We start from the raw sequence: 15542 nt of genomic DNA, 5'->3' as shown, positions 1-15542 counted from the left end.
TAGATTGTAGGTAGGTGATGTTTTAAATATAAAAATGTTGGGTAGACAGTGTAACACTTTCTAATAGGAAATGACACAAGATGCCATCAGTAGTAGAGAGTCTATTAAAAGAGTGTTTGAGTTACAAAATAGCCAATGTCCTTTTGAAGGAAGCAAACCATCAAGTCATAACTCTGTAATATTGGGAGAGCAAAAGGATAAAGAGGAATACAAACTAGCAGCTCCAGTGTTTGAATTCAATAGTCATGTAGTAGGAATGAATATATGGTTACAGTTGCAGCACTACCATTTGTCTTGTAGGTAGGTCACCTCTTTGAGCATCCATCTAGTTACCAGCTAGACCCCAGTCTGGTTCCAATTGAAAAAGTGATTACTGCTTTAAGAAAGGTTAGTGTGCTATCCCAAATGAAAACAAGCAGTGGGGAGAGAAGAGTAAATCAGTGTATATAGATGGAGCCTGGGAAAGTGGGTCAAAGACGGCCAGAATACTAACAGCAATTCACAGAAAGAAGTAGAACCAAATGACATAAGCATGTCCAAAAAAAGTTATGCTAATATTGGGACAGAAGTGTAAGAAAATCTTAAACGCAAAGATGATACAAAACTGTTTTCTAGAAACCTAGAACTGAAAAGACATGAAGGAGAAGGATAATGGGGGAAAATAATTCTGTGTGTGGATAGGCCAAGAGTTTTGAAATGGTGATGCACCTTCCAAGTCAGCCAAGGTGGAGGACTGGGACAGAAACATCTAAATCACACTGCTAGACTGATGAGGCAGCAAGGATGGCACATGTGCCACAGGTAGCATTCTGGAGTGACACATGTAAGAGTCTGTCCAATATTGTAGCTTGAGAGCAGCCAGAACTCTGCTGAGAAGCAGGGAAGGAGGTCAGACAACGAAAACGGATAAGATAAGCTTGTATATCTTGAGTGCCCTTCTGTTCTCTCTACTGACACTTCTCAGTGTCACCCATTGGAGACTGCTTTACCACTTTTTTCATCACAAAGTGTTTGCTGCCATGACTCTCCAAGCCCTAACATGGGTGTACATATATTAAGATGTGTATACACACTGACACCTTATGAAGTTCTTTGCCACAACTTGCTAATTATTTGACATTATAGTACTGTGGTCTCTATTAGAGTATCTGCTATCTATCCTAATATATAGCTATTTATGATGTGTCTGTAAATAAACATTATATACTCGATTTCTATAGAAGTGCTTGGTGCTGGGTACCCTGGAATCTTAGACCATCAACAAGGGCCAATACTCGATTTCTGTAGAAGTGCTTGGTGCTGGGTACCCTGGAATCTTAGACCATCAGCAAGGGCCAATACTCGATTTCTACAGAAGTGCTTGGTGCTAGGTACCCTGGAACCTTAGACCATCAGCAAGGGCCAATACTCGATTTCTACAGAAGTGCTTGGTGCTGGGTACCCTGGAACCTTAGACCATCAGCAAGGGTCATGAAGGTCAAGCTCAGCGGCAAGCTGACCCAGATCTTGGTGGAGCACCTTGAGACTACAAGACTGTTTACTCATCTTCCTATCTATGGAGGCTACCGTGATACAGTGTCTCATCTGCCTTCCTCATTCTTACAGGGTGGAGGGCTTTCTGCTTCTGGCATCCAGCTATAGGCCCCAGGCCTGCTCAGTTACAATATAGCACTGGCAACTCAGCACCAGGGGGTCCACCACCTTACATGTGTCATCTGATCCCTTTCATTTCAGTGTCATCCTTTGAGACAAAAGAACCCAGGGAGGTTATAGCACTATTCCATTATTGTTGTGTTTCTGTAAGTAACTGTATAGATCTGGGTATCTTGTCTTATCACAAGCTGACATTTTTGACAATTCCAAAGACTTAGCAAAAACATGTAAAAATATTCCCAATAAGTGTTTAATAATAATAATTGTAAATGAATAGCCGAAAGGATAGTATTTGTTGGGTGTGCTAAAATATTAAACTTAATTTCCCCAATTTACTTGACATGCTTTAAAGTTTTTAACTATGGATGCATTTTACTGGACAGTATTGTTATGGACTGGCAAGGAAAGAAAAATTGGTGCAGATGAAGGACTAACAGAGCTTTACTTTAGCAAGAAATGGCAGTAAATACACTCACTATATATATATATATATATATATGTGTGTATATATATATATATATATATATATATATATATATATATATATTCCACCATCTCAGAGTAAAGGACAGAGCTCAACTGTTTGGCAGTATTCCTGTGGCTTGATCTATGCTTTTTTCTGTCCACCCCAAAATATTGAAAGAGGGCCGAATGTCATGATCAGAGAAAATAACCAGAGGAACCAAAGTAAACAAATACAAATTTATTCTTCAAAGCAGAATTCAAGGATAAAATGGGAAAAGCACCACAGAGAGTGGCAATTGAAGTTAACCCATTTGCTCCTAGCCAACTTCATCCCAAACTTTTATACATTTGCATGCCACCCTTGACACCTCCCCGCTCCCCTAATTTTTATCCTTGTGATCCGTTCTTGTAGCCAGCAAGCAGCATAGCAGACTTCAGTCTGCCTTTAATACTGCCTTGGGAACAGCAAGGGCATTCAGCAGGTCTCCTTCCAAAAATGGCAGCTAAAGGAGAAAGATGCTGGGAGAGGAGCCCTGGCCTTGAGCTTTCCCCTCTCCCACGTTTACAAGTGTTAAAACAGTGAGGAGTTGCTGAAGTTTTTCTTTGTTCCAAGTCCCAGGTCTTTGCAGGGAGGCCTACAGGTTGGGATACCCAGCTGAGGAGCTAAACTTCCACAGTCTTCAGGGCAATGCCTCTCGGTTCTCTCCCAGGACTGTTCCTAACTTCGTTGGTTGTCAGAGTACCAAGGGAAATAGGATGGAATTAATAAACAGATAATAGTCCCAGAAGCCACAACTCTGCCACTGAAAATGTGAATTCAAACAAATGCTCTAGCCTGAAGCTGGGGACTGAACCCTCAAACCCTTTATAAACACAAACCCCAGAAAGGAATGGTAGTCCTTAAAATTAATCTGGTGGTAAAAGATCTCCCAGGCTTTGCCTCTGCCTTGCCCCTTGGATTGTTTTTCACTACTGTGGTTGGCCAGACCAGTTCCTAAAATACCTAAAATCTCAATCAGGTTTCTTCATAGTGAAGTACTGCCTGAGTCTGGGCCTTGTGAGAAACATTGAGAATCTTGATTCTCACCCTTGCATTTTGAAGAGAAGGGCACATGTCCTCCTGGATGGAAAACTCTCTATGGAACTACATAACACAGCCTTATGTCTTCTAGACAGTCAGCCTTCTCTAAAAATTACCAGTCAATGGGAAGCCACTCTGCTTGAGCCAAAAGCACAGCTACCCTCTATTAAATTCTGTCTAGAATAAATTGCCTACACTATTTGATAACAAATCCAGTAAACACATTCCACCTCACTGATACTATCTCATAAGTCAGAAGGTTTTCCTTAGACTACTAATCCAGCAACTCCTTTACTGCCTTCAACTCTAGGATTATACATCACACGTGACTCCTTTAGGAGCTCCAACACACAACATACCCAATAGCATAGAACATACTTTGCTAAATTCAACCCCAGTGTGGATTCACACTGACCAAGGAGCCATTTTCGTCACTACAGGCCACTTGCTTACCTATGGAGCAGTGACTGCTACTGGATCTCTGAGTAATATACTCGCCTGGGGCATTGCAGGTAAACACAAGATGGCGAAGTGCCAGTGACTCCTTTAGTGAGACTTTAACTTTGACCTGCTGCTTCGGTCTACATCCAGCACAAATCCTACATAACAAGATCAACATCGTTTCTACCAAGTCCAGTCTAATAAAATTGTCACAGACCCGAGGTGGCCTAAGAGGGATTTAAACAAGGTCTCTTAGATTGTTTCATAATATCTGTGCTCCTAAGGTGTAGGGAAGCACATATTTCATAGTTTCGGAGTTCCCTGTTCCAGAACAAATTTATCTGAATTCTGTCCACAATCTAGGCTTCTTCAAAGATTCCTCACTCTGATGTATGAGCTGGTTCTGTCTTTGATGCTTGCCTACCCAATGCTCACAATATAAGCAGATACCCAGTTCTTCCAAGAGACCTCCAGGCATGAAATTTGACCCCTGAATCTGTGGCATGGTTGGGGAGAATGAAATCTAGGCTTCTGGAGCCAAGCTACTGCTCCACCTCCCTGGAACAGATCAATCTAAGTTCCTAGCAGTTGCATGTGTTTACCGTGGCTTGGTTTGTAATACAGAACTGTAAACATCTCACACTCTCCTGACTGTGGTGACAACCACTGCATTCTGTAAGGCCATGATTCAGACCTTAGGACCTAATAGGGACCGTAGGATTAATTCTGTGTCTTAGCCTGGCAAAGGCTAACATAAATGCCTTTTGTCCTTCCTTTCTGGAGAGTGGGTATAGTTTAGACGTGCTCTACTTTGGTTCCTGAATCATTGTTTAAAGGTGGTAAGAAAATTTTACCCAAGGTCCAAGTCTCAGTGGAACAAAGTTTGAAATTAGTGAAGAGAACAGAATTCCTCTTCCTGTTAAGATTACTTACTCTGTGGCCACAGACTTTCCTTGGATTGGTCTAAAGGTCAATTTACCTCAAATATCAGTGTAGAGAAAAACATCCTAAGGGCACAACCAGGATGCCTTCCTTTATCTTCCCATTAGAGACTGAGGCTAACAAAGAGCAAGGCAGGACACTAATTCTTTAAGAACTATTAGAATTTAATATGTGAGTAAGGCTGGGAGAGCACTGATGTACAGTAGATATGTAGAATAGATGTGTATATATAAACTCAAAACTTAGTCCATTGCAAGGCTCTAGGGTGAAAGCTTTCCTTGGTAGAAAGTAGTCTAAATGGGCTCTGCCTCTGCTCCAAGTTCTCCAATCCACTCTTCCCATACCCACACTCTATTTTGAACAGTTGCTGGACAGAGGAGTGAGAGTATATACAGCTTAGGAAAAGTTAGTTCATTTTGATGACTGGGTTCACCTTTCAGTGTTAGCAACAGTTTTACACACAGAAAGACCTTACTGCTATTCCACCTTGGGTGGAATGTGGCCAGTTTTCTGATTCAAGTCTAGTAGCTTTTAAGCAGGGAACACTATTCAGGCTGGTCAGCTGAAACTTTCCAGTAAACATCTGGGGGGCAATCAGCCTTTTCATCCAGTCCAACCTATGCTATCAAATGGTTATATCATGGAGAGCATCAAGCCCATACTCCTCTAGGATAGAGGGCTTCTTTTCCTTTCTCACACACAAGAAAAAAGAGAGAGCAAGGCCTCTTTGTTGAAGAAGCTGCCACTCCTGCCAGTGGATCAGTGAGGACAGACTCAGAAAACCAACGAGTGTCTTCAGATGGGTTTCCAGAGCATCTCAATGAGTCTCTTGGGATGCCAAGGCCATCAGGAAACAGGAGCATGGGGGGATTTAAAGAAACAGATATTTCTTTAATGTTTCCAAACATAGGGTGGAAGCACGTCTACAGTGAATTGTTCCTTCATCAGAGAAGCTCTGGTAGGTACTGAGTCAAGATGAACGAAAGGTATTTGAGGGAAAAAATGTAGATAGAACCCTCAAGGTGATAACTGTGCTCTGGAGCTGAAGTAACAGGACAGAATTTGCCTAGATTTCTCAAGGGGGGCACTTCAGAGGAGTGTCTCAGGGATACCCATTTGTCAGAGCATGAATAACCCTTTGGGGATCAATAATGTAGATGAAAAATGCAACGATCAATAAGCCTTAGGGCCATTAGGTTTTCCCTTCTATGATTCCAAGGAGAAGCAAACAGGACCAGTGGGCACTGATTAACTCTGTAAGGTAACTTTCTGCTTCTTATCTGGGTGACAAGTGCCTTTGTCAGGGCTGCAACAGCAAAATAACATAAGGGACAGGCTCAATCTTAAGGATTAATGGGTCCATTTCTAAAGTCACAGGAAGTACACACCTCTCCTCCCCTCTTTCCCAACTACATCTCACATACCACTAGATCCCTGCTGCTGCCCCAGGCCCAAATAGCTCTCTGGCTGAGGAATGTGGGGCCAGTGGGTACTGGAAAGGTTGGGCAAAGGTTAAGGGAAGGCATTGACAAGAACCAGGAAAGGACTATGAACTACAGGATGGGGATCTGACTCCATCAAGAGGCCAGCAGAGTGTTTGCAGTCACATCAGAGCTTCGCACACTGGGAAAGGCATGGCGGAGTTTCTCCATGATGTCTTCTAAGCATAGGCTGACATCCTGACTCTTTGACCCAACATCATCTAAGTTAGAAGAGAGAGATTTGGAAAGATATTTTGAGATTTCCTTTATAAGAAGGAAGGCACGAGGCTGAGGTAGGCTGCCATTAGCTGAATATTGGGTTCAGAGTACTTGTACCCTCCCGTTCAAATGACTAGTATGGAAGAGGCACTCACTAGACATTTTTAGAAGAAGCATATGAGAGACACAGCCAACAAATCAATTATACACAACCCTAGCTCCAGCTCTAGTAAAACTTTGGGAAGGACAAGTCGCTGGAGGAAGCAGGTTACATGGGGGGAACTTACCTGCAACCTCAGTGTCTGGAGTAGTCTGACCCTTCTCCCGGGGATGACTGCCTTCTGACTGGCGTGGAGAGGAAGCTAGGGATGAGCCTGCAGAGCCATTACCATCTGATTCGGTAGGAGGCTAGCAAGAAGTAAGATGTGATTTAAGTGGATTTGCCTTCATGATCTCATTCTTAGACCCATGAGCTTAAAAAGGAACCTTAGAGACTCCATGCCCACCTTTTGGCCCTGGGTCTTTAAGAAGCTTTTCATGGTGCTAGAAACTGTGCCTCCCCCCTTTACAAAACCTCTTAGATTGTTCAATTATCAATTAAATTCTTTTAACAACACCAGTCAAAGGCTCTTGGTTCTTATAAGAATGTCACGCCACCCAAGGGTCTTTTGCCTTCATTTCAACTATAATTAGGCTATTTAGACCTCGTTTTTTTTTCTGGAGTTTCATTGTTGCACACTTGATCCTCAGTTCATGGCATAGCATCTGCTAGAAAACTCCAGGAATTCATTAAAGATTGTCCCTGGAACTAAAGAGGCCAATGACACACATGCCATAAGAGAGCAAAATGGGGGGCTGACTGGGAAAGAAGGAAAGGAACTGGAGGGGAAGGGGGGAAAAGAGGAGGGCAATGGGGAGGACAATAGAGGAGAACAAAGCATGGTGATACAAATGTGCAGAGGCCAGGATGAAAATAGATAGGATTCTGAATGTGAACTTAAAAATCAGTTAAGAAAGGAAAAAGGCTGTTCCTTGGACAATATAGAGAAGGGGACCACTGTCTGTTGCCTATGATGACAATGACAGATTACATATATGATTAGTGTGCTATATTCCTGGTATCTTGCTGAATTCTGCATATACATTGCTTGATTTTAGGATGGTTACAATCCTATGATGTTGGTACTATTACTTTTTAAATGTTTACTTATTATTATTATTATTATTATTATTACTGTGTGTACGTGTATGGCATGTGCAGACGCATTTATGTTACAGGGCATATGTGTAGGTCACAGGACAACTTCCTGGACTTGGTTCTCTTTCCACGTTTATGTGGATCCAAGAGACTGAACACAGGTTGTCAAGCCTGTGTCGGAAGGACTTAACCAGCTGAGCTACCTTCCTAGCTCCCTTTAAAAAATTTTTTTTTGTTTCTATGTGTGTATCTGTGCATGTATGCCACATGTGTGTGTGTACCCCTGGAGGCCAGAAGAAGGTGCCAGATTCTACCCCCGGAATTTATTCATGGTTGTGAGCTGACCTACACGGTGCTGGGCAACTGAATTCTGGTCCTCTGGACAAGTATTCTTAACTTCTGAGACATCTCTCCATGGCCACTGTTTTGTTTTGTTTTCTTAAAAAAAAAAAACAAAAAAACTTAAAGCTGGTAACTTCCCGAGCCTCCACTGTATATAAGCCCAGGCTGTCTGACCCTAGAGCTGTCTGACCTCCCAGAGACAAAAAGAGCAAATTGCAACAAAAGAGCCCTTTATTGTAAAAATATTTCTCTTGTCCAAACCTGAAAATACCACATTTTGGATTATAGGTTGCTGTGTCTATGTGTGCAGGAATGTGCATACATTTGTGTGCATTTGCGTATATGTGTATGGGCATGCGCTTGGAGGCTGGAGAACCACCCTGGGTGTCAGTCCTCAGGTGTTGTTCACCTTTCTTTTCCACTTTCATTTCTTTGTTTTGAGAGACTGAGTCTTTCATGGGCCTTGAATTCACCAGGTAGGCTAGGTTGGCCAGCAATCCCCAGAAATCCATGTCCTGAGCATGGAAATTAGAAAACAAAACAAAACATGGTCTCTGCAGATGCAACTCAGGTCCTCATGCTTGGTGTTACACCAACTGAGTCCCTCTGTTTCTGATGGTTTTTGAAGTTTGTTCTTTTAATACCAGATTCCAATGGGCTGTGAAATAGAGCCTCCTTAAAAGTCCTTAAAAGTCCATAGGTAGCTGGAGAGTGACACATAGAGGTGGTATGGAAGTGAATGGGAAGAAGACTGGTTAGGGACTGCCCACTTCCTTCTTCATCCCTTCATCCCAACTGCTAGTCAGCTCTTCTCAAGAAGTCACCTGACTGCCACAGCTAAGTGACACTTTCTCCTCTCTCTGCTCCAAACCCAGCTCTCTGCACCCTCTTCCTGAATCAGGGAGCTACCCTGGTTCTGTAGATCCAGCCTCACCTGCAGGAGCAGCTCCCTCAGGCGTTGCAGCTGAGACTCTAACTGCTTGTTGTGGTCTTCAAGGATCTGCATGCGTGTTTCCAGGCGGCTCTTGTGCTGCCGCAGGATCCTGGCTTCAGCCAGAAGCTCTTCATTGCGGTGGTCTGGGGTTACTTCAGCGGAGCCCTCAGCCAGGGTAGGTGCCTCAGCTGCTTCTTCGTGCTGCCATTTCAGGCGCCTCAGCTCTCCCTGGAGAATCCTGCCATGGATATAGATGCCAAGACCTAAGGCTTTAGCAGGGCCAACTTGCTATCTGGATTCCATGGGTCTCCTGTTTCTCATGTGTGTGTGTGTGGGGGGGGGTCTCTGTGATCTCCCAACCCAACCCCTGGAGATGCTCTGCTTGAAACGGCCACAGCCACTTCCTCTCCAGCCTGCTTGACATTTACACTGCCATCCTGAAGCCTCAGAGCAGTGAACTGACATTTCACATAAGAAATGTCTTAGGGCCTTGATGCTTTGGGGATTAATTTTGACCTTCAAAAGCAGGTAAGAACATGTTCTGCAAATAAAAGAGGCATTAGTGCCAGTGGTTTACCTATTATTCTACTTATAGATTTTTAGATTCTCAGTGAAGACATAGCATAAATAAAGAGATCACCTATCTGGCCGCCTCTCTCTACAGCCCTCCAATTTGACCTGCTTTGAATGTTCATAATGGGTCATCAAGGAGACACTCTAAATTTAGAGTTTTTCTATTGTTTAGGCAAAGAGAATCATGCTCTTCCTAGCATTTCCCAGAGCCTGCTCTCTACTCCTTCAGTGTAGCAGTTCTCTGACGTTCCCTGGAGAAACCAGGGCTTTGATCATAGTTCATTCCACTGTATAAACGATAGCTTGTCCTAATGTTCACAACTAGTCCATAGTTCACACCACTGCTGTGCCCTGCCCCACAAGTTCGACAACACTCAAGCTGACCTCTCTCCCGTTCAATGTGATGGACTTACACGAATTGTGTGCGTTATCCTGACAGTGTCAAGTCCGCTGGAAAAGTTTCTAAAAGCTTACTGTGTGTTTGTGCATCTGTCTTTCCAGGACTGGTGATACACACTCTGCAAACTAGTCCTCACCTGCACTCCACCGCCTGAGGAACACTGTTCTAAGACTTGCCATTCCGAGGGTGGTGTGGGGATCAGTGATACTAATATCGCTGACAGCTGGTTAGAAATAGAAACTCAGGCCCTCCACACCCAGGAGTCAGGTTAGGAGTTGCATTTTCCCAAGCTTTGCCCTTGACTCCTGGGCACACTCATTCATGCTTGAAGTCCACTACCCTAAGAGGCTCTGCAGATTGTTTTCCTTTCCCTCTGAGAGCCTTCAACTCCTGTCAAGCCTATGCAGCCACCTCTGCTTCCATGGAGATTAATGCCATCTGTAGCACTTCATCTCTTCTGCTTCAGAAATGCTCTATGTAGGGTTACAACTTCCTGGGATAATTTTACTCAGTAGCAAGCAGTTCTTTCTAGTTTTAGTACAGAAAGTTTTTTTGAGAGCAAGGACAGGTTATATTCTTTTCTGCATTCTTCTAGTGTTCTCTCTACCTGTATCTAGTGGACAGTCAGAGAATCAGGGTTATATTACAAGGACTCAAACATTTATAAGAAGACTCAACATTCATTAATCCTTATTATAAGGACTGGCACATTCTATGCTTGATGTCATTCGGTCTTCAAAGTAAGCCTGGCAAGTTGGCATCAGTATTATCCCTGTCAAACAGCTGAGAAATGGAAGATCCTAAGATGGAAGTGACTTGATCCAGATTACATGGTTCATGAAGCGTCAAGGTTGACGCTCAAGCTGCCAGCCTCTGGCACCCACACAAATTTATGCCATGACCATACCTACCGGTTCTCATCTTCTAAATGGGCCAGGATCTTCTCTAGTTCCCCCTTGCTTTCTGTGGCCATGCTGCATGGAGCCTGCTGTCCAAAGGCCGGCTCTCGGTCTGTGATGGGGCTGGAGTGTCGCAACAGGTACTGGTCCTCATCTCTGCATGGGTTTAGGAAAGGAGGTGACCAGGTGTTGAACACAGAAACAAGTCAGGGAGCAAGTTCTCAGATCCTAGCTCAGACCCCAGGAAATGAATGCTGGCTCATTCACTTTGAAGTCACATAAAGAAAGCCAGGTGTCAACTTCAGGCTTTGAGATGTTGAAAGAGACAGCGTCTGAGAGAGGATTGGGAGATATTTCCAGGATGCTGAGGTTTCTGGGGTCTTCTTAAGTATAATGAGAAAATCACCGTCCTTTCCATGCTGTTTCCCACTCTATGTGTCTTTCCTTTCTCATCTTTCAGAAGGATCTGGTCCCAGTCAGGACCAGATTGTCCCATGTCAGCAGTTCCTAGGCCTTCTTTACAGGCAAGGAACCTCTTTTAGAGATGCAAGGATTCCCTCTCTGTTGTATGGCATCAGATCCCCCTTAGGCCATGCTTTAGTCAAGTCTCTGTTTTCTCTTAGGGTTTCTGTAGGATTAATGGGGTTTTTATCTTGAGCACAGGATAATGGCTCCTCTCTGCAGCTTTAGACAGGAGCTTTTTATTTTCTCTTTCTTTAAAGTTGGGCATGGAAGGATGGTATCATGGGATATGAAGGGGCCTTAGTAGATGGCTCAGTTGACAGATGAGAAATTGCTTCTCTTCCTAAACACTGTAGTCAGGAAGGAGCCTTCCTTCCTCGGGGGATCAAGGACCCTAACCACCAGCCTCCCATTCTCTTGATGAGATACCATTCCCAAACAGTGGCAGAAGCATCCCAGCACAGCTATTTCTGGAAAATTAGCAGCTGTGGAAACTCACATGCTGTCATCCGGGGACAGGCTGTCATTAAAAAAGGAACAATTTTGACTTTCCATCTCAGCAAGCCTAGAAAGACAGAGGCACAATAGGAGAACATGCAGGATGTGTGACCTGCTTCCATCCCAGCACACCAATGGCACAATAGGATCACTGGCTTACGGAGCTGCCCTCACTTACCACCACTAAGGGTTGGGCCTTGCTGGCCATGGTACATTCCACTTCATGTCTCCCTTGCTCATTCTACTTCTCCCTGTCCTTGGACTTCCCACAGTTCCCGCCCACCTCTCCTTGGACTTCATATAGTCCCCACTCCCACTGAAAGGCAGTGGTACCTGCTGGCAAAGTGCTCAATTCGAGAGTGTGTGTCAGCGTGTGGCAACATCGGGGAAGAAGCAGGTCTGGAAGAAAGCAGCAAAGGTTCAGAGAGGACCAAAGGCAACTGAAAGCCCTGTCTTCTCACCACCCTCCCTGCCTGGACGCTATCAAGATATAAAGAGTGGATCTTACGCTATTGCTTAGGCCAGACTCTAGGTCAGATTCAAGCTGATCCGCCCTGTCGCTGGTGGTTTTCACCTGGGAATATTGTCCAGGTCATCTGTGACTCAGCCCCTTCCCCGCACATAGGTGAGCTGGATGAGGTCACCCGGAGCCTCTGCTTAGCTACTCACGTCTCACTGCAGTCGCTCTCCAGTACTGACTGCACAGGCAGATAACCTCGCTGAGGGTGTTTGCTGAAATATTGCTTGGACCGGAATTTATTCTTTAAGGTTGTGGCAAAGTCCCTCATATTCTCACTGGATGTGGTCTGCAGGTAGACAGGACAGAGAGAGCCATGCTAGTGACTTCCAGATACCATGAGATGTTGAAACTCTTCCACTAGAGCACAGAGTGTGTCTGGTATCCTGCTGCTGTCTGTGCCTCCCATACCCTGCCAATTAAAAAAAATGCCCCAAAGAATACACCCTAAACTCTCAACACTGGTTGCCTCTGGGACGGTAGACTGAAGGGGTGAGGCAAAAGGAAGACTTTCATTTTAAACTTCGAACACGCCTGTCTGATAGTTTGAATCTTTTACAGAGAGTGTGTATTTGCTACATTCTAAGGTATGTTTCTTGTTGTTACACTGGGATTGTTCACCTAATCATATTGTTGAAAGCTCATGGGTTCTTCTGGCTCTTACAATCTTCCCATCTCCTTTTCTGTGGAATCGTGAGAATCAGACATCTCACAGTCCCTTATTATGGACATTTGGACTAGTTGTGGGTCTTTGTAATAGGATCCATTAAGACCACACCAGCCGACATGCCAACACAGACGGGGAAATTCCATAGTCCCACCCCTAGAGGACAAGCTACAAGGGGTCAATGCCTGCTGAGAGAGAAAGAAACCATCCTTCTCCAGGGACAAGCTCCCAGTCAGGTTATCCTATCCCGAGTGGTCAGCTTTGGACACATGTACATAGTAACAAAGCTAAATGGACTCGGTAGGTTGTATCATGTGTGCATGCATATGCATATATGTATGGAGATTTGCATATTTTTATGAATTATTCATTTTGTATTTTATGCATCTGGGTGCTTTGCCTGCATGTATATCTGTCCCTTGGAACTGGAGTGACAAACAGTTGTAGGCAGCTTTGTGGGTGCTGGGAATGAAACCTGAATCCTTTAGGAACAGAAGTGCTTTTAACTGTAGAGCCATTTCTCCAGCCCAAGTGGACTGTGGAGAAGCAGGTGTGTGTGTGTGTGTGTGTGTGTATACATACATATGTATGCAGATACATATGTGTGTGTGTGTATGAATATACATATGTGTGTATACACACATGTATGTATGTACACATGTATATATAAGCAACAATAATTAAAGCAGAAATTATGTGGGACAGACACACAGCAAAAGTTGGAGGGGACAGGAGTGTGTAGATGGGCTGCTCATGTGAAGTTCTCAACAATAAAATTATCATATCAAACATTTTTATGAATTTCTGTTTATAAAACTTGAAATTTTATTTGCTTTGTGTGTGTTCATCTGTACCCATTACAATACACAGTGGAGGTCAGAGGACAACCCACGTGTGTTCTGGAAATCAAACTGCAGTCGTGAAGCTTGGCACACTTTACCCACTAAGCCGTCCTGCAGCCCCTCTTCTATAAATTCTAGGAACAGGGAAGATAAACAGGAGGCAGAGGATCATCGGCTTCTCTCTTTCAGCTAGTTTCTTCTGTTTGCCCTTTATAATGTTTGTGTAAATGATAATAAAGGAAAAGTAACGGACATGGCCCTTGCTCTCGCTGGCTCACATATCCCTGTGCTAACATAATTTGGATATAATTCCTTAGAAAAGTGGATTGTGGAGAAACAGGTTGAAAATGGAGAGGTGGGGAGGGGGGGAAAGCCAGTTGGAGTATACTTGGGGTTCTGTAAGAATCAAAGGGAACAGAAAAGTATAAACATGTTGAGGGAGGAAGGGGTGGGAAAGATGGCTCAGCAGCTAAAAGCTCTGATGTTTGTCACTCCAATTCCAAGGGACCTGACACTCCCTTCTGGCCTCTTCAGGCGCCAGGCATACAAGTGGTCCACAGATATACATGCAGCCAAAACACCCAGATGCATAAAGTACAAAATGGATAAATCTTGAAAGATAATTGAGGGGAGAAGCTCAGGACGATACACATGTAGCAGCCCTTGGCTGAGGTCAGGGACATTGTTCAAGATGGGCTGAGGCAGCTTTGAGGGGAAGGCTGCCCATGGAAGCCAAATACAATTTGTGAGTACAGGTTAAAACCGTATGTCTCTCCTTTTAATGGAATGTGTATCTTGAGCACAGACTTTAGTATTGGCAAGAGAGGGTAGAAAAACAAGCCAAAGTAGAAGAAAGAGACCTGGATTCAATACAGGAGCTATACAGGAAGTGAGCCAAGAAAACTTCCATGAGTGAGAGAAAGGGACGTACCTGGAACCATCTTGCTCCCCTACCCCCACACCCGACCTGGGGATATTTTTCTGCAGCAAAACAGTTAATGTCAATTAAAGGACTAGGGCACAGAGCACCCTAGGTAACAATGGCCCCAGTGTCAGAAAAGCTGTGATGGAAGAATAGAGGGGCCTGAATCCCCAAAACCAGTGAACCCCTATTGTTTTGGTAATGCTCCATCAGGAGAGCTGACTCCTGTGTGCCAATGCTGTGCAAAGGGGATCAAAGCCTACTGTCTGAGAAATGCCTGCCCCTCCCGCCTGGAGTGGGGGCTTCATACCGGTGTGTAATACTCCATGATGGGATAGTGGAGCTTGTTGCCTTTGCTGGCCCTGCCTGTCAAGAAGCAGGTCTGGCAGATATCCACGTTAAACTGTTTCAGACTCCGGTACCTTAGGGGAGAGAAGATATGGTCATGAAGATAACCAATCCAGTGTACCACAGTGACCTCACCATTTCCCCAATCCAAATACACACAGAGAAGGGAGTGGGGCTTAACCTCAACAGGTAAATAGCCTTATTCTACAGACCACAAATCCTGCATTAAACCACAGGTCCCAGAAAGTGTGGAAAAGGGCATTGTGTCAGCCAGGTCTTAAGGGGTGGGGCAGGTAGGAATAAACATCTCACTGTGGGCAGCTTTACAAGGATGGTCCCCAAAGTCCCCTCCCTACTCTGGAGAAGTCAAACTTCCCATATGAAGGCAATTTATTCACTAGCTGTGGTTAAGCTGACTGAAGGTTGTTTTCAAAGGTTTTTTTTTTCATAATAACTGTATTCACATTATTACAAAATATAGAACAGTCCTCCCCATCTCCTTTTAAAGGCAAGCTCAACTTCCCTAGTCCTGGTAGCATCAAAGAGTGAAATGCCTAGCCTTAGGTAATCCAATAGATATCCCTGGGTTTACAGCTAAATTGCCAGGTTATCTTGGGCAGTCACAGGTCACCTTGGTGTGTAGTTATAAAAAGCAGCG

The 15542-nt window shown here is 44.2% G+C and overlaps 1 protein-coding gene across 7 annotated transcripts in view; it reads right to left on the bottom strand.

Moving 5' to 3' along the window:
• Positions 1-2341: 2341 nt before the first annotated feature.
• Drp2 (dystrophin related protein 2) overlaps positions 2342-15542 on the bottom strand; it is a 48299-nt gene continuing 35098 nt past the window's right edge. For all 7 annotated transcript variants that reach the window (XM_076919022.1, XM_076919024.1, XM_076919021.1 and 4 more), the window contains 8 exons: positions 14847-14958; positions 12258-12394; positions 11922-11987; positions 11590-11655; positions 10641-10784; positions 8757-8994; positions 6570-6690; positions 2342-6284 (listed from right to left, as the gene is read on the bottom strand). In XM_076919022.1, coding sequence (XP_076775137.1) covers positions 6160-6284; positions 6570-6690; positions 8757-8994; positions 10641-10784; positions 11590-11655; positions 11922-11987; positions 12258-12394; positions 14847-14958 — 1009 coding nt within the window. In that variant the 3' untranslated portion in view covers positions 2342-6159. The remainder of the gene's footprint in view (positions 6285-6569; positions 6691-8756; positions 8995-10640; positions 10785-11589; positions 11656-11921; positions 11988-12257; positions 12395-14846; positions 14959-15542) is intronic.

This window comes from Arvicanthis niloticus, chromosome X (assembly GCF_011762505.2).
Source record: "Arvicanthis niloticus isolate mArvNil1 chromosome X, mArvNil1.pat.X, whole genome shotgun sequence".
NCBI classification, from domain to species: domain Eukaryota; kingdom Metazoa; phylum Chordata; class Mammalia; order Rodentia; family Muridae; genus Arvicanthis; species Arvicanthis niloticus.
This window is presented reverse-complemented; position numbering and strand designations above follow the sequence as displayed.